The sequence below is a fragment of the Echinococcus granulosus genome (genome assembly GCF_000524195.1).
Source record: "Echinococcus granulosus chromosome Unknown EG_S00030, whole genome shotgun sequence".
Classification (NCBI taxonomy): domain Eukaryota; kingdom Metazoa; phylum Platyhelminthes; class Cestoda; order Cyclophyllidea; family Taeniidae; genus Echinococcus; species Echinococcus granulosus.
In genome coordinates, this window is record NW_020170410.1 from 835,503 (window position 1) to 854,366 (window position 18,864).

Here is an 18,864-nt window from a genome sequence, read left to right on the forward strand (position 1 = left end):
CACCGTCAGCTGATCCTTATCACCTTCTCTGGTCTCAGCTCTCAAGTTTCTCACGTGATTGACCGCTTTTCAGGATTAACATCACCTGCCAGAACAGAGCCTCTAGAATGACCCACGAAGGCGGTGTGCACTTTGCTTATTGGTTCAACAATGGCATAAGCTATCAGCGATCCAATACAAGATTTACACAACACAAGTTGAAATAGATGCATAACCCGATGATGTTGTACCAATACAATGGTAATATATTCGATAATGGTCTCATATGTACATGAAAGGTGAATGTTACCAGGTTATGGTAACCGCGATTGCACCGAACCGTTTTGCAGAGACTAGTTGAGTTTCACATGCAACGCTACAAAATAATTACGTTTTTTTATTTCTTGAGCAGCACCTTAAATGGTTAAATGATAGCGTTTAATGTCACAAAAACTATAAGTAATCTGCATTACAGTGGTTGATTTTCCTCCAAGATCTCGACAGTGAATGCATTAGAGTACAGAAACCTTCGCAGCGAAGTGCTGGATCCTGAAAATTGAATATGGCTGTGACAGGAGTAAAAATTCAATCGTATCGCTGTAATTTGGCCATTGTCGAAGTTTCAAATTCAGTAGATCCTAAAAATGCAACCGAAGGTGATAATGACTGAAAGATGACCCCGCATGTTGGGTGAATAAGTGACAGTTCGCTGTAGGTCGTCTAGCAATGGAGGCTGACCCCTCAAAACGATTATGTAATTAAGTTTTGTCTTGGCGCAAGCCCATTTTCGTTTGGTAGATTTTAATAATGTGTGGATAAAAAAAGCAGCGCTCACTGCAAAGCCCGCGACAGTCACAATTTACGTGCTTGAGAGATTATAAAGTCCAATTATAGCCTACCGTGCTATTAAGGGCCTTAAAGGGAAAGTGACGATTTCAGAATAGAAAAGTCGATTTTCTAAATACAGCCATACTACACTAAGGACTCCTCAAGTTTCCTCTTATTTTGAACTGCTGTAGAAACCCACTTCTTTTGTGCGAATCCTTCAGCTGCAGCCAAACGCCTCGAGCGCCCTCTACCCCGTTACACCAGCACGATCGCTCACAAAAAAAGTCAAGACAACTATACCCCCATGAATTTGTGGCCCTGGCCTGAAAAAAACAACACCGCTTTACTTTAGCGCTATTCTAGGCTGACAACCGCCAGAACGCAAGACCATCTCACCACATCAACCATGATTAGTCATCCCACGCAAGCCTAGTTACTGCTTCGGCCGTAACCTTTACTGCTTGGGGTGAAAATACAAAAATGCAAAGATCACCCCAACCAACCTCTCCGGCCCCATTTGAAAGCCCTCAAAGGTCACCTACTCTTATGTCTAACCCTTGGTGACCTGACCAGAAGTCTTGTTTAAGACTAAAATTTTAACCAAGAGTAGAAGTAAGGCGGCACGACTCAAAGTACAAAATAAGCACTACAAAACGCTCACAGTTAGCTAGCCACACACACATAAAGAGAGACGCAACTGAATACACCCCACAAGAACAGGGTAGTGAAATTCACAATGCACAGAAATTGCAGACAGACCAAAGTCAGGTCATACGCACAAACACATTCACACCTCATCAATATGTATATATCATAGAAACCAGCAATGTAATGAGAGTTCCTGTGCGGGTCCCCCTAGAGAAAATAAGGGAAGAGAATACGCAAGGACAACAAAGCCTGTACAAGATGTCCACGCGGAAAAAGTGAGATAATCACATTGCGATTAAGAGGACACATCACGTGTTCTCTAACTGCACAGAGGACGAAGGCCAGGTCAACAAATGCGTGCAAATATGGGTGCATATGGAGAAGTGACAAGTGCTAAAAACAACTACAGTACCACAAAGAAAGTAAATGCAGAAGGCATTGGATCATTCACATGTAGGATTTTCCGTGGAATGAGGAAAATGTGAAGAGGAAGGAGAAGAGGAGGACTCTTCAGAACCTGGCGTTAGGATCCTTATATGGCGCTGCTGCGGCTCCTCCCTGAGCAGCCTGTTGTGCGTAGTCAACGCCCGAGTTGTTGAACGTTTCCTCCACGTATTGCCGACGATAGTTTGCGACCTGTTGACTATCGGCACCACCCTGCTGCAGCATAGACATCTGCTGTTGATTGCTGCTGTTGTTATTGTTGCAGCCACCTCCAGCAGGAGTCGCAGTAGTTTGATGGTGACCACCAGCAGCGTTGCTAGAAGAGGACAGAGCTGCTGGCTTCTGTTTCATTAGGGTCCAGTCGTAGACAGAATCCCAGGCGAAGTCGTAAGTCTTGAAAAGCTTGCGGAACAGTCTTCTCAAGAAAAGGTAGTCTGGAGGTTCCTCAAACACCAATTCACGTGCGTACTGTAGGTAGGTCTCGAATTCCACTGCGTAACCTCGACACAGTTGCTCCGGAGATGTGGCCAGTTTTTTTTCGTAGATCCTCTCGTACTTTTGCTTCTTTGTCGCAGCCTTGTAAGAAAACAATTGATTAATATCATGGACCACTAACTATGAAACACGTTGTTTCTCCAAGCACCAAGACTACAAATTGATGTCTTTGGGACTTGGTAATAAAGTGGACCAATCGAACAATCTGAGGAAAAACGTATTCACAACTCGATTACACGGGAGAATTGTAGCGAAAGCGAAGGAATACACCGTAAACAAACTACCAAGATCAACTTACCATACTAGGGTAAAAAAGCACTGGGTGCCCAAGCCAAGCCAACAAAATAAACAGGAGAGAATGCGTTGGAAACGATGTGATCGCTAAACTTACATGTGTGGTAAAATGAAACGTATTAACACGCTAAAATGTGAAACCAAATCCGACCCTACAACTAGCATACCATTGAACTACCATCTTCTGGCTGGTGAACACGAGGATAGACAGCACTCGGATCGAATCCTACGGAGTGAGCGATAGGGCTCTTTATTAAGGAACTAAAAAACCTTGGGGCAGACCAATTCTCCTAACCAGAACAATACTCGATCTACCAAAAAATTCACATCTGCATACTACACAATAATCGCAACGAAATATAATAGCTGTGAAAGTGGGAAAAGCATTGGCTACTGAAATGTTGCAAAACCACCCCCCCCCCCCGATTCCACAATTTTTCACTCATCAACCCGAGCTGCCAATCGATACAAGTCAAATTTTAGCTGCCTACAATGATGAAACACGCAACAATAAAACTGCTTTGACCTTAAACCCCACACTTAAAATCTAACGGCATCATGGCAGCCACGTCAGTCTGTCATCGCAGAAACACGAGTTCCGAGCACAGCCAGCTGACGCGTGTTTAAACAACACGATATGTTCGGGACGGTTGCAACAGTGATGCGCAATGCGGCGTGACTAACTCGGCAGCTGAGTGTGGCGAATGGCAGTGTGATGAGCGTGCGTGGGTTGGCATCGGAATTCAAAGGCCCTCCCCCAAGGCATCTGAATCAACCAAAAATATCCCCTTTCCATAATCATTAAGCCGTTATTTCGGTAGCAAAAAAACTCAGATGTGTGAATAAAAAAACAATGGGGGTTCTTCCCAGTGGATGGAAATGTGTGCATGTGTTGATTACTTCCCCACATCGCATGGGTTTTTTTGCGCAGCTAATCCGGACTAAAAACACAACAACAAATGTAATTATCCCCTTTTAAGAACATTTTTCCACATTAAACAAATATCTACATTCGAGACATTTGGCTAATACAAGGACCAGACCGATCCTCAACTCCTAAAATATGCTGTACGACTAACAGACAAGAGTTTACCGATTTTCTGATGTCATACAAGTGGCCATTAACATGACTGCCAAAACTCCTTGACGCGGCCTTTATCACAACATTTCAATGCATTGACTCTAGCACTACAGCACGGACTCAAAACGGCAACAACCCAATAATTGACGATAAATCCTAAACATTCCCTACAGAAAACAGTGAGTTTTTAGCGGTAACACCGCCGTTGACATTTACTCAATAAAATCAGGCAAAAAGCGTTCGAGAGTAGTCGATTAAAGTGTTAAGCGATCAGAGATAATCAAGCAAAGGCATTGGGATTGCATTCTAAAAAACCTAGAACTTGTAAGCGCCATGGCGTGGGATGGACGTGTAGACACAACCGCCAATAGCGCGACAAAGTGAGTTAGACGGTGGCCAAGTATTAACCCCCCCAAAGCCGAGCCCCTAACTGCAGTGAACGTAATCAAAAAGTAACAAGTCACTGTTTGGCCAGACTGTGCATTAAAACCATTAGGTTAAATTAATCAATTTGTAGATACACCCTGCCCTTGTCTAGGAGACCGCTGGCATACAGCTCTCTTCATTGAAAGGCAAAAGAACTGGTGTGGACCAAACAAGAGAACAACAGCGATGAACAAAATTAGCAAAACCTTCTCAAATCAAGATAGTACTAGGATAAATGCAGCCTCTAAGAGGGATATATCGTCCGAAGAGAGTAACTTAAAAACATTGGGATCAGTCTTAATTTGATAAAACATTTGACAATAAAACAGAGCGAGCGCTCTTATCATTTCTCAAAAGCACTTTTTAACTGCCGCAGTGGAGTTTAATAGCTGTCACACAGCTGCTAGCCACTTTGTGCTTGCCAAATAAAGAGCAATGTAAGCGTACTATCAGGGTACCGAAGGTTATTCTAACAAAATCATAAGTCTGGAACTTCAATCACAAATAGTGAATAAGGGATAAACAAAAACAACCCAATTAAGCGAGGCGAAGAAATAGGAGAACCAAAAGGGCTTAGAAGCCAATCGTGTATCAAAGGTAGGGTTAGTTTTCATTTACAAAGACGAATCAAATGAATGATCAGATAAGATAAACGTTCGTCAATAAAAAAGAAAGGCATCTCATCTATCACTGCTAAGTAGTTTGCGTGACCCCGATGTCATAATGGCAGTAAATGCGAAGATTGACGCAAACGCTAACCACTAACCCACAAAATAAACAGACTAATGTATAAACACTTGGCTACATGGTCTGTAGTTTTTAAACTATGTTTGAGAATAAACGCATATAGGTAAAAATATGTAAAATCACTCACCCGTAAGCCCTGCCATGGAAGTTGACCTCTAAGAAAATACATAAATACATATCCCAGAGACTCAATATCATCGCGTCTTGACTGTTCATGGCCAGCATGAGCGTTAATGCTCGCGTATCTGGCAGTACCGGTAAGATTCTTGTCATCCCGGAATGGTATATGCACCTTTGTGCGACTGTCTCTAAATGATGACACCAGTTTAGGCAATAGAAAAGCAAACCTGTATTTTTTGGCGAGGCCAAAGTCAACTAGAAATAGTCTGTTGCATCTTTGGCCAATTCCCATCAGGAAATTATCCGGTTTAATATCACGATGGATAAGATTTCTAGAGTGAACATATTCAACACGCCAGAGCATTTGCTCAGCCAGCATGAGAACTGTTTTCATGGTGAACCTTCGACCAACGTAGTTAAAGAGGTCTTCTAGACTTGGACCCAGGAGATCCATCACCAAGGCTCTGTAATCGTTCTTCATTCCATCAGAGCCGAACCAGTGTATTCGAGGAACGGCAAAAGTGTTCTGTGAAATATGAGAAGTTGCAGTTATACAGTACCTGAAGAAGGCGATAGATCCTGCTTTCATAGACCAGTTGTGGATGTCTGGCATTCATGGGTTCCAGTTTAACAGCAACCTCTTCACCATTAGCGATGTTTAGACCAAGATATATGTCGCCGAAAGATCCAGCCCCAATTTTCCGTATGAGCTTCCATCTCTTAGCAACAATAAAATCGTAGCGATTAGAAGGACCCAAGAGTTCCATTGCACTAAACTTTGACAATATTCAGGTACAGTCCACCTTGTGTAAGGACAAACCTACGACGCTGTTTTGAAGAGGCCAGATGGACATAACCTCCAGTAATTTAAACAATCACAAGGGCTGGTGAGCTCTTCAAAAAAACACAAATAATGCGCGTATTACAAAATGCACTGTGCAGGTCACCCAAACAACCATTTTTAGATAATTCGATGCGATACAGACAGACAAACGGGATAAAATCCACTGAATTGATTCTGGCGTATTAATTAACTCTTTATTTATCTGACTTGAATGAATAGACAGCTAGCTGCTCTTACTCTTTCTATTATTTAAAAATAATTCAGATGCTACGCACTGGGCCTTTGTATGGCATTCTGCTCCTCACTAAGCATATTTAAAAGGAAAAATTCCTTGGCTTTGAAGTGTATTAGACCTATGAAAATGTGTTTGAGTCCACAAGAATTTAAAGTGGCTACAATCAATCTCCTTCCATTTTTTCAGCTAACAGTCAAAGTTCGGATTTCGCGTAGATAGTAGCACCACGGTGGAACTGTTTATTCCACTTATTGATCACACGTTTTAAACCCATGTTCAGCATAAGTGGATGTTTTTAATCTTAATATTGTAACTTCCAATGAATTATGCTTTTTTTAGTGTAACAGTGGTAGAATTTCAGCCCTGTAGCACTTCTTTTAAACACACAAACAGGCATCCAACTGCTTTCGTAGTTGTGTTGCGTGACTTATTGACATGTAGGAATGATGTTGCTCTCGATTTTTGCTCGATTTCACTATTAGCCAAAGATCTGTACTAAAATTAACATACATGTAGTTTAAATTAGAGTTGTAATATGTGTTGTATTAATACATACAATTAGTAAATTTTGTCATGCCTTGTTATTAAGGTTACAAATACGGCTGTAGTACGGCGGTTATTTAACTCCTGACCATTTTTGACTTGCCCACTGTACCAAGCCGGGTGGGCTGACTTTCAGCCCACGCCAGTAGCCCTAATACCTTCTGCATGTCAAACATATGCATCCTACCTGAGTATTCCGTCTCCTTTCGTCTTCTGAGAAGTCTTGGAACGCTGCATTGATGGTAACGGAAAGCGAACTTAATGCCGAAAAATATCTATCAAGATTCCCACTACTGTGTGACAAACTTTGTGGGGCGGAAGAAGTACCTATATTACGGATTGGGGAATCGGCGATGACCCTAAACAGAAGAACAAAATTGACGTCAACTCTCGGCAACTAATTCGGCCCTTTGTTCTGCAGGAAAGTTATTAACAACTGAAGTGGCACTGGCCGTGAAGCATCTTGAATAGTTTCGTTGCAGACTTTCTACACCGTTCCTGCATAAAGTTGTCGATAAACAGAACTCGCGATACCTCTTCCATTTCTCGACTAGATGGGTAGAGTCCAGATAGATGTGACTAGTAGTTCCGAAGTGAGAATAACTTGATAATGAGGAACAAACGCAAAACTTTTCCCTTACAAACCCGTGCAAAATCCCATCCATCTCTACCAAATCTACTTTTGGGCCAGTGTCCTTTTGTCTATCCATGGACACTCAAGATGGCCAGTACAATTCCCCGTTCCTGAACCCAGCTCCCAAACCGGACGAAATTCCTGATCCAGTCAAATTGCCAAGAGGGATCAGTGACGTTGCAGTCGTGTACCTCCCTAGCTGCATAAAAGTTTGGTGAGTGGCACGGTGCAATCGTGAGTGTTTCCTCACAACACCGACAACGTTGTGATTGTTGACGTGGGAGGTTGACCGAGGGGAGCGCCGAAGACGCCTCTCAAAAGAGGAGAGGGGCTATGTGATACGATGGCCGCTTAAAGCTTGGTTTTGGTAAAGGGCTGCTTTTGACTTGGCCGTTGTATCACGCCGGGTGGGCTGGCCTTCAGGCTATGCCAGTTGCCCAAATACCTTCTGCATGTCGAATAAGTGTATTCGGCCCGAGAATTGTCTTCTCTCGTCTTTAAGGAAATCTCGAAACATCACAGCTGCTGCCCTGAAAAATTGCAGGGAAGTAGAACAATACGCAGTGGCTAGTAATTAAGGAAGGAGATTTTGATTCCTGAATCATGGACAACTAATCAGATTTGAAGCTGATCCACAGCTGATTTTTGCAAGCTAGATCTTGTGACCACATTGGCTAATGAACGTGGTTACAAACTTTTTTGCTTCAAGTAAAAGCGTTTTTTTGAACATGTAAAGTTAATCTGTTCGCATCTTGATGTGAACAAATATTTTTCAACGTTTTGCACATTATTTTGCAGTTATCATTTTTGTATTTAAAAAACATTTTAAATTTATTCAATGTTTGTGGTGTGCATTTGAGGTTTTATTCAACATATTGTTTGTTTTTCTGTTCTGACGACACGTAACCGTTTTCGTTTTAGTGTTTTATGTTTTGGTCCGTATTCCGTGTTGGCTGCCATGTCAATTAATACAGCTCACACACAAGATGGATTAGGAGTAGTTCTCTTTTACGGAGAAAGGTGAGGCGTCTCTCTCTCCCATCCTTTTCTCAGACTTCTTATTACATATGATGGATGTAAGCTTACACTTTCCGGTTCGGGCCAGCAGCCTAATGGGAGGTACTCAGGAACCGCGTATCTTACATCACATCGAGTAACTGAATCCTTGTTCACTTACAATTTAGGTGATATTCCTCTCCAAAGATAAAAGTCCGACACTTAATTCACTGAGCATGGCCTTCATCTATATGAGACGTGTAGCAATCAAGCAGCCAACGTTTGGACCCAACCACATTGAAGGTTTTGTGTTGTCTGAATCAGGCCAGTGGGCGGTAAGCTGACACCTAACTGGACGATGAATTCCGTTGCCACAGGTATTGGTTTTCTGATTTCCTATGTTTACAGGGTGAGATGCCCTTTAAGTTAGCGTTCAACCATGGAGGAGCAATTGAATTTGGAAAGAGCCTTCTTGAGCTCGGTACTCGAGCTTCCAAACTACAGAACTCATACGAGACTCCCGTTGCCCCACCACTCTGCGAAATTTACGCCTGTCCTCCTCCGGCCTACACGCCTTTCGTGAACGACCCCTACTACAACTCATTTATGCAGGTGCATCCTTCTTTCTCTCCGCCACCAGGTTAGATTGGGCTTTATACATACTTCTGCGTGGGAATCTCTAAAACCCATATCCTTCTCTTTTCCTCCTAGTTGAGTTTCTGTATCAGACGAACTCTCCACCGCCCTATCCCGGCGCTGTTCCTCCGCCTTACACACCGAATCCGGGTCCACCGCCACCATACACAGCGACTGCGGCGAGTCCGATGCCGCCTTACCCAGTCGGCGGCCCGCCACCTGGTATGTTTGATTACTTCAGGAGGTGGACCTAGTGCGTCTCCAAACTTGGTGAAGATGAAAACATCGGCTTCAGAGTGTGGAATAGGGGACAAAGAGTTGGTGTGTAGGGTCGTTTTGGCGCTCACGTACTAGCTTATGATCTTGCCACTTTACTAGATCTTTATAGGCTCTCAGAATATTCCTCACCCAATGAGCAAACCTTAAATTGACGAGCTGGAGTCGTATGTCATACTACGCTTCTTTATCGTTCCGAACTATTTAATGTAATTTTCTATCAGTGACTTCAGCGCGATCTATTTTAGCAAATATCGTACCGGTGCTTTTTTTCAACGTCTTCGATCAGTTGCCACCTAGATATTGTGTTTTTGGTTGTGATTTCAAAATCCTACAAGTTCTGATATATTTGGTAGCCATTACCCTGTAGTATTTGGTGTGGCAAGTACTTTTGCTTAGAAACAACAAAAATGTTGGTTTGCATTGCTGTCTTGTGCGTGCATTTGATAATGCATTACCTCTTGACTATTTGCAGGTGACTGTAATTGACTTCTGTGGTATGTGTCGAGCTAGATATTGTAGTGGTTGCTGTTGTTACTGTGTATGACCCTTCACACTAGTTGTCATGATTATTTCACGAGCATCTCGAATGCACTCGTCACATAGCTATTTGTAAAATAATAGCAGACTGTAAATGATGGTAATAGTTTCATTAATTGGCCGGTTTTTTGTCGATAAATGCACTTAAACTAGCCATGTTAGATTTCAAATTGCATCCATCTAACACGTTGATGAGTAGGAGGCGGTTTTATTGATAGCATACTTTTACAAATAACGTATTTATGCCATTTGCGTACGCTAATCTCTTCGAATCGGGTAAATTTAACTTTTTTTCGGTGAGCATAGCTGAAGTACCAATCTACAAGTTAGGGCTATTTGAATATTGGATGAAACCGAGTTGTTGACTATTTAACTTCCAATGTGTCTTTCCGCCAGACTATTGGGCTTTTGGTCAGATTATTATGGTTTTATTTGCGGATTATTTTATTTTTCTTCCATCTATTACACTGACCAAATGAAGGAAATGAGCTGTAATATCTCCGCTTTTCGTGTGATATTAATGCCCCCTTTTTATGATCTTGCGGAATTCTGTTTTGATAATCTAAGTCAGTATCTTTTCAATCCAGAAAAAGGAGGATTCCATTTCCTACCACACTTCGCTACGGGAGCCAGTTTACCTATTACCGTTTACCAAAAAGCACATATACGGTCTTGCTCTTTAAATGGGCTTAGTCTTGAACCCCGATTAAATGAAACTTGTGTGCTGATGATGCATGTATCCTTCCATGGCGCTACCCTCTCAAAAGTGGCCATCATTCAATTTCGCTCCTTTTTAGTTAACACCGGGTATTACTATCCATCTGATCCCAATACCTTCTACGCTCCACCCTACAGTCAGGCGTCCGCACCTCCCATGGAACCGGAAGATAAGAAGAATCTTTGATTTGTGTCGAGCCCCGCTTTCATCATTAGAATTATTAATACTTGACATTCCTGTTTAATTTGCTAATTTTTCCTTCCGGTAAATTCTCGTCTCCTTTCACGCGTTGCTGATTGTTGCTTGTTTACTGGGAAGCGAAACCTGGCTGTGTCATTTGCAGTGAAAAGCTTTCGCCATGAAATTGTTTTACGCCGCACGGGATTTCTCACTTTAAATGTTTTTCATTTAAAAACCGTTTGCGAGCTGCTCTCCTTCACAGGAGTCTTCATTTTGTCCTTGTAACAAGCAACTATTGAAGCGAAAATCGGTGTGTTGATCAGCAATAGCAGTGTGATGGAGGGCATTATAATGAAGAGGAAACTATTTCAGGTCTTTAACGATGTGGGGGTTCTGATGAAACTTATTGAAACGCAGGGAAGGCGGAGCGAGTTTAATCTCTCGACGGTAATCAAGGCCTCGTCAAAAATGTCCCATCTGCAGATATGTCGTTCTTGCGTCAAGGTAGGTGAAACTGTTGCAAAATTATCTTTTAAAAAGGCAGTGGTCGGTTAGGAAAGTCCACTCAAACTGCCGTCTCCTATGGTTAAACTCAGCAAAATCAAGTCGAGCTGTTCTAACTTTGAGGTTTCAGAACCGAATTAGCTAGAACTAGTAACTTGCTCAGATTCTCATTTTTTAGAGAGCGCTTTTGTTGGCCTAATTTGTAGTGGGAATCTAGTAAAATTTTCAAACAGATATAACCAGCTTGAACAAATCTCTTTCCAAGGAGTGAATATTCGCAAGCACTATGGCGATTGACGACGATCACAAATGTTATGATTGGCACTAACCATTACGGAACCAATGCAACAACTGGCCTTACTCGAAGGCATTACAGGTGGCTGCATATGCCTTCTGCACAACCGTTGTTGATTCTAACTCTCCTTGATTCACCTTGCAATGTAACCAATTTCCTATTCTCTGGAAACGGCTAACAACAGCTAGAACATTCATCTGTTCTATCATGCAGTTGTGATCCGGTGTATGTCTAAAGAAGTTATCTAATTAATGGTCTGGAAGAAATTGCTGTAGCCGCATGGAAAAAATTAAGCTACATGATCATAATAAGAAGAGAAGCACGTGATTCTTCCTGCTCCAAGCATTGCCTTTGCAGTTCTGAGTTGCCACAGCTCTCTGCGTTAAATTCCGCAATAGTCGTGGGCGACTTTGAAAAGACCCACGAGAAAGAAGTACAGATGGTTTTATGAATTTGCATCACGGTGAGAATGTTCCTAATCGCATGTAGAATTCGTTGTTAAATGTCTGTCGTTGGGTGGTTCATTTGTGAAGTAGTGGCACAGCCTGGACAATACTTGGCAGTAGAATGCTTCCGAACATTTACACTTCATTTGTGTTCCGTTTATCACCATTTTGGCTATTGAATGATCTACTTGATGCAAACCCAACTTCTAGTGATACCAGACGATACCGGTTGTTCAAGATTTCTCCTTCCCTGGGGATGAAGTAATGTCTGCTTTGTCCAAGTCTCTGTAATTCATTGAACTTAGTTTTTGATCTCCACAATGAATTTAGGCACTAACGGCCAACTTTGTTGGCGATGCATGGGCCATGGCTAGTGAACAAGGGATGATTTTCGTTACTTTGTTTGTTTAACTCCTCGTTTTATTGACGCAGATACTTAATGCCCCAGCATTGTACTTCTGCTAGGCGGCGTAGTCTCCGAGTTATGCCAATAGCCTCTCAACCCTTCTGCAAGACCTCGGGCGCTACAAAATAAATCCAGTTGAAAATAGACCAATCTTTCATGAGTCGCATCAAAATGATTTTAAATATAATATTAAGCAATCTCAATAGTGGATTTAGCGGTGAGGGACAAATTTCTAGCGCTTCTGCTTCATAAAATAATCATTTACTTAGCCACGGCAATAATTAGTGACATTGATGAAATTGGTTGTCGAACTAAATACGTAAAGTAGTGACAAGCAGGGAATCGCAGAGGTTTGCTGTCTAAATTCAGATTATGAAATTCGTGGAAATATCTAGCGTTCGCGGCCAGATTGCAAAAAGGTGACTTGATTAAATAGTAGTAATAAACAGAAACTAAAAAGCGAGCCTAAAGCTTCTGCTATCTGGGCTGCTGACTTCCTTTCGAGTTTAATCACCGTTGTCGAAGTTTTGGTAGCTAAAAGATCTACTGGAATGTTTTTGCGTTCAATGTTTGATAGCAAATTCTCAGAGGAAGATCTGCAGTGCCCCGAGTCACTCCTGAGAACAAAAAGAGGCGCAATTCTTGGGCTAGTGGCGTGTCCTGGACGCCGTGCTCCTCAGTAGAAGAACAATCGTGGTGCTTTAAGTGTCCTCAAAACCGGGAGGAAGAGTTAAACAAATAATTTAGGTATTACAAATTAACAGTCACAATCCAAGTGCTCCATCGTTATAACATGATATCAACTATCATAGTTATTTGACCGACTCAACTACTGTCTGCCAGATAAAAAAATTGGATTATCCTCAAACCAGAAACAGCCTACATTGCTTTCATCCCAATTTATCTGTTTGAGACGCGATTTATTTCAGCTTTTGACTATAACTTGACAAATAACATGCGAAGTTCGATTAAAAAAACGGGGCGTCACATATATGTGACAGCCATCTTTAACAACAATCTCTGAGAATTAAAAATTTGCAAGGCTAATAATTCTTTTCATAACCATTTCAAATCCTACTGCGATGCTTTAGATGAAAAGGAACTAAAAATCAAAAGCTGAACACTTATTCTAGTAAAGATGCCCTTTTAATGGTACGTAGTGGACGGTCACGAATTTATGCAAATTAAATCGCTATTAAACTGACTTCTAACGTGGTGGAGGTGGTAGCCTCTGGGCGTAACTTTGACGTAAGAGAAGTATTTGGCATCTTCATGCATTGTGGTTGCGAACTGAATCCTTATTTTTTTTGACGGTCTAATACCAAAGTTATTAAAATGGAGTGGACGTATTCATTGTCTCCCCCCCCCCCCCCCCATTACAATAGCATAGAGCCCCAACCTCACCTTTCATGCCAAAATTTCGGATTTGTAATTAAGGCACTGTTTACAACTAAACCATTGATATGGATAGTAAAAAGCACTGTTATAAGATACTTTTGATATGCCCATGGGTGAGGGCAAATGAAATGCCGAAATGGCGGGTTAGTTTCATGACCTGACCTCATGTGCCCTTGTCGCCTGGATCCTATGGGTGAGTCAGCAAGAGATGTGACTTGCGTGTAAATACTTGACCAGTAGAGACCCCCTGACCCCCACATTCGAGCTACGTTCCAAGTCTGGATCATCCGGTCAGCTGATCGACCTCGGGCTAAGAATGATCGCCTAAAGTGCAGTCGACGCAATTTCAGCCAATTAGGAGGGACTGGGGGGAGGTGGTTTCTAAGTTGTTTACGAAAATATTCACGAAATTGAAAAATTGTAGATACTTGAACAAAAAATTTTTCTGGTAATACAGGCGTCCCTGCTAGTGAGACTGGTGTTTCCGGAAATTTTGAAGATCCCCTCTGGGTTCCAATATTTTATGCAAAAGTCGCTGTGTTTGAAAGAAATGTGTGGCGCTTTAGTTTAAAATTATTCAAACCACATAAAAAATTTATTGTTAAAAGACTTGTTTTCACTGGGTAATTGCTGTGGCTACAGCTGAGTCGTATTACCACTTTAAAAAATACCTATGTCAAGGGATTTAAGGGAAAATTACTACTATTCCACGTCTTTTGATCGAGAATGCCTGTAAATCAAAGAGGACTGACAACTAGTAGCCTATCACCAATGTTCTGTATCATACAGGAAGTCGGAATAGGCGAAAGAGGTAATTGGCAGGGTAAGCAACTCCAGTTTCCTAAGCTCCCTAGGAGAATGTAAACTCATTTGTCTACTGCATAGGTATTTTCAGATAGGGAAAGTTCACTTCTAATTTTAACCAACCGACATACCTGACTTAGATTACATTAAAAACAATGGAGTTGAAATAATTTCAGGTGGGCAGTATCAGAAACATTCATTTATGTATTTCGCTCCTATCGGAACCCACGCTAGACCAAGGAAGATTGCCTTAAAAAAAAAAACTTAGTAGCGCCATTTTGGCATAGTCACTTCAGCGATCCATCCCAAAAGCACGTCTGCTATTTCTTTAAGGCAATCACAATGAGAGAATGTAGTGTGATACTTTGATTGCATTGGTTTTACGGGCACCTAAGCTTCCACCTTGGTACCTCTGCTGGGCGGCATGGCCTCCGGGTCAAGCCAGTAGACCCCAGCCCCAGCCCCTCCGTACGCTGGTGATACATACTCTGCCAAAGCATAATGCCTTCTTTAGTCTTCAGGGCAGTCTTGGGGCGCTATATTGGTGGCAACGGAAAGCGAATCAGATTCTAAGGGACCACTACGCTGCTTACTACTGTGGAAGACTAAACATCAACGTGACGGAAGGAGGGTATATGGCATGGATGGGAGAATCTGTGACGACCTCCAACAGAAGGACCGAAAATAATGTTCACCTTTGACAACCACCCCAGTCCCGTATTTAGCAGGAATGCTATTAACTAGCTGGTGAGCCATTTTGAAAAATTTGTTACCTTACCGTCTAACGGTACTTGTATGAAGTTGTCTACTAAGTGAGCACGAGATACCTCCTCCACCTCCCTGCCAGCTGGATAGAACTCAGAGATATGACCGCGCAGCAATAAAGCTATAACAAAATGGGAAAGGGGGACAGATGCGAATCCCAGCCCCACGAAGTCGTTTTAAAACCCGTCTTTGATTAAATGGCTCGGCTTTCAGGCCAGTGTTTTTACGACTAGCGATAGTCATACGATAGGGGTAGCTAACTCTCAAAAGGACGAAACTCTAGATTTAGTGGAATTGCCACGATGGATTAGTGGTGCTGTAGTCGCATATCCTCCCATTTGCCCGCAAATTGGATGACTGAAGCGGTTGGTTCGTAGGTGATTTTCCTCACAGAGCCAACGAGGGAAGTTGACCAAGCAAAGCGCCGGGGACGACGCTCAGACTGAAGGAAGGGGGGTAGATATGTAAAATATGACTGTTGATTTAAGGCTGTGTGACGGATTCAGGAGCTCTTAAGGCTCTGCTTTTGGGCTTTCGCTGAGCGGAATGTCTCCGGGCCATATCAGCGAACCCCCAGTCGACGATGCACATTCTGTCTTCAGGAAAGACTTGGGGCTCTGCAGTCATCACCTGACAACAGAAGCCAACGACGCATTCAATTAGATGTGTTAGCTTTGCAAATGAAGCCAAGTTCAACAAAGTAGATTTATTCATTCACGACCTTCCGTCAGATTCTGCAATACGTGACTGTCGCATAAACAGAGACATTAAGAGGAAAAATAGCAACCAAAACTGGTGTATGCAAGACCAGGATCCATATTTGTGCATAAAACTTTGCCAATAACGAATATTTTATTTAAGTTAAAGTACTTCAAAATACATTTATCAAAATTTTTTCATAACGTATTTGGCGACTAGTTTCTTCGATAAGGGGCACAACAAAAGACTACACTTGTGTTTTAACAAATTCTGACCTTGGTAATGGACTTACAGAGTAAAAAACAGACTTTATGACTTAAATATGCGTAGAGTATCGAATTCCAAGATTTTCACTGTAAAACATGGGACTTTTGGAATGTGTATTCTATCATTGTATTCTAACAGGCGTTTGCTATTGTTTATTTGTTGAAATCGTAAGGGATTGTGCTATTCCCGGCATTTGGGTCGATATGACCACCTGTTGCGACATCTTGAACGTCACAGTTTATTTCAATACCTTTTCACCAATGCATCCTCGGTGCCGGTTTGAGTGACCACACGACCATCGAACGGAGGAGGTAAACAGGCAAAGGCACAGAGGACAATACTTTAGCACCCACACACCCTTATTGGTGCCTCTTGGCTCCACCTCACCCACCTATGCCTTTTTAAAAGTTTTAACATGTTTGCATCCTAGCGCTACTTAAACTCCATAAGTAAGTGGCATCTTTAGACTCAACGTTTTCCTAACATTTAATGGCAGAATGTTTTGTAAAACTTCGAGGGCAACTAAATAATGACATCTTTATCGTCCCAGTTTTTTTTTCTTATTCACTGACCCCTAACTTTTACTTCAAAAAGCTGTCTGCCAGAGTCTAGTGTGACTCGACTTTGAAAGCATACAAATGTCATATTTCTAGTTCAGCTACAACAAGAAAGGGAGTAGAATGCACGTTTAAAATATAAAAGGTCCAAAATGCGCAAACAAAGTGACTAGAAGAGAGTCAGTGGCAGCGCAGTCATCGCCTAACTGGCGGTCTGTTCCTGCACTGAAGCGCTTATAACAACCGGCAAAATGGATGGGGCAGGCGTAACGGAAGCGGTAGCAGAGGGCATCGAATACGATGAAGCCACACTAGCATCGGTAGTTACCGTTGCCACTGACGTCGGTGTCATCGGGTTCGTCGAAACAATCACATTAGGCGCCGGTGTTTCCAACAGGCGTCGATGAAAGCCCTGAAGAGCTGCCAATGCTCTGTTGTCCTCCTCCTCAATCAAATTAAACCGTGAAGTGAAGGCGAAGAAGTGTTTCGCGATAGTGTTCATATGGGCCACTAGATCCAGCTGCTCCAGATGGTTCACATGGGCGGTATAGATGTGTACGAGGCAGAGCAACAGTTTGCGGCAAATGCGGGCCGCCTCTTCGCGCAAATCGGAAGGCGAAAAGGCCTGGCCCTGTCTAACAGGGAATATTCGCGCCGATTGTATCGCATCATTGCACTCAGAGAGTATGAGACTGATCACCTGACGTACGGGTTTCTTCGTCTGCACAAAGGAGTCGGTGAATTCTACATCGTCGGTGGCTTTTGAGGGGCTACTGCTACCACCTCCACGACACAAACAAACCTCGTAGAGGGGATCGAAAATGCTGCAGAGGTTCTCGACCAGTCCAATTGTGTGGACGGCGATCCATTCATCCTCTTCCAGAGGATGCTCGGGTTCCACAAGGAAAGGAAAATCGACAGGAGTGTTACCGGCGGCGGCGAGAGAGAGTTGCTGACGCAGGAAGGAGGGTTTGAGGTAAGGCGGTGGTGAAGGTGGAGGAGGCGAGGGAGAAGAATGTACGTCTGAGGGAGTCGATGTAGTGGTAGCTGAGATGATGGCAGTAGCGGAGTTCGGGGACGACATGGAACCACTAATTAGACCACGACTGACACCTCGAGCCTTACCCATCAACCACTCCATTACGAATAGTGCAGGTTCAGCTAAAGTGAATGGTTGAGAACACAATCATGTACTTTTCAATTGGAACACGCTAACAGTCTGATGCTAACTGGAGACCACCAGGTGACAGCATGTGACAGCTTACCTCGCCTTGACAAAGTAGTTTAAAGAAAGATAATAGCTTGTAAAAAGGGTAGGTTTTGCCGTAATTACTGGATTATGGATATCGAACACAGCTGTTTTACGGCGAATAATCAAAGACCTGGGACGATTTAAGGGTGGCTTAGATTGGAAAAAGGTCTAAGAGAGCTAACCGATTCCAAATAAATGACTTGCTAAGATTAGTGATGGATTAGTAAATAAGAATAAGGAAAACACATAAACAAGCTACAAAGCACAGAAGGTAAAGTAATATGGAAGAACGCTGACGTCGTTTAATATATACTAAGGACGGAATGAAGCGAAAGGCATGGTGATTGACTAGTGACATTTGGAAATGCTAGGAAAGTATCATACAAGGGAGAAAGGCACATGCCGACCCACCCCGTGAATCTAGGTATCAGGACGCCTCATAAATTTAAAACTATCGCTTTAGAGGGGCACATTTATACAAGGCACAGGCCGACTTATGAGAGCTTGTGACAAAATAAGCAAGCTTTCCAGTAATACTTTTTTACTTGACACATAGCTTTTAATTAAATGTGAAAAAGACTAAAGGGAAGTTTTTGTTCTCTAATGAAATCCGTTAATAAATTTGCTGCTTTCTTCTGTCTTTTATGACAGAAATAACCAAAACATTTGATTTCACTAAAGATTTACAAGTTGCCAGCAAATGACTGCTTTTGTTTTGTTTTGATATCATAAACGATATTTTCATGAGGAGACCCAGTTACTTTTTCTGAATTTACGGTATGGCTTTAATCAGACTAATTGTATGCT

General features: G+C 42.4%; 3 protein-coding genes across 3 annotated transcripts; 1 reads left to right on the top strand and 2 right to left on the bottom strand. All coding sequences in view use genetic code 11, as the record gives it.

Moving 5' to 3' along the window:
- Nucleotides 1-1,965: 1,965 nt before the first annotated feature.
- Nucleotides 1,966-5,829, bottom strand: EGR_04707 (Casein kinase I isoform alpha; the record flags this gene model as incomplete). The annotated part of the gene is made up of 5 exons (XM_024493956.1): nucleotides 1,966-2,475; nucleotides 2,856-2,936; nucleotides 5,070-5,250; nucleotides 5,290-5,588; nucleotides 5,623-5,829. 5 exons carry the CDS (start codon nucleotides 5,827-5,829, stop codon nucleotides 1,966-1,968), a joined length of 1,278 nt encoding a protein of 425 aa, XP_024351709.1.
- Nucleotides 5,830-8,550: 2,721 nt separating this feature from the next.
- EGR_04708 (WW domain-binding protein) lies at nucleotides 8,551-10,670 on the top strand (the record flags this gene model as incomplete). The annotated part of the gene is made up of 4 exons (XM_024493957.1): nucleotides 8,551-8,649; nucleotides 8,723-8,926; nucleotides 9,043-9,172; nucleotides 10,564-10,670. The coding sequence occupies 4 exons, from the start codon at nucleotides 8,551-8,553 to the stop codon at nucleotides 10,668-10,670; spliced, it is 540 nt and encodes a 179-aa protein (XP_024351710.1).
- Nucleotides 10,671-17,007: 6,337 nt separating this feature from the next.
- EGR_04709 (Mps one binder kinase activator-like 2) lies at nucleotides 17,008-17,934 on the bottom strand (the record flags this gene model as incomplete). Its single annotated transcript, XM_024493958.1, has 1 exon — nucleotides 17,008-17,934. One exon carries the CDS (start codon nucleotides 17,932-17,934, stop codon nucleotides 17,008-17,010), a length of 927 nt encoding a protein of 308 aa, XP_024351711.1.
- Nucleotides 17,935-18,864: the final 930 nt, after the last annotated feature.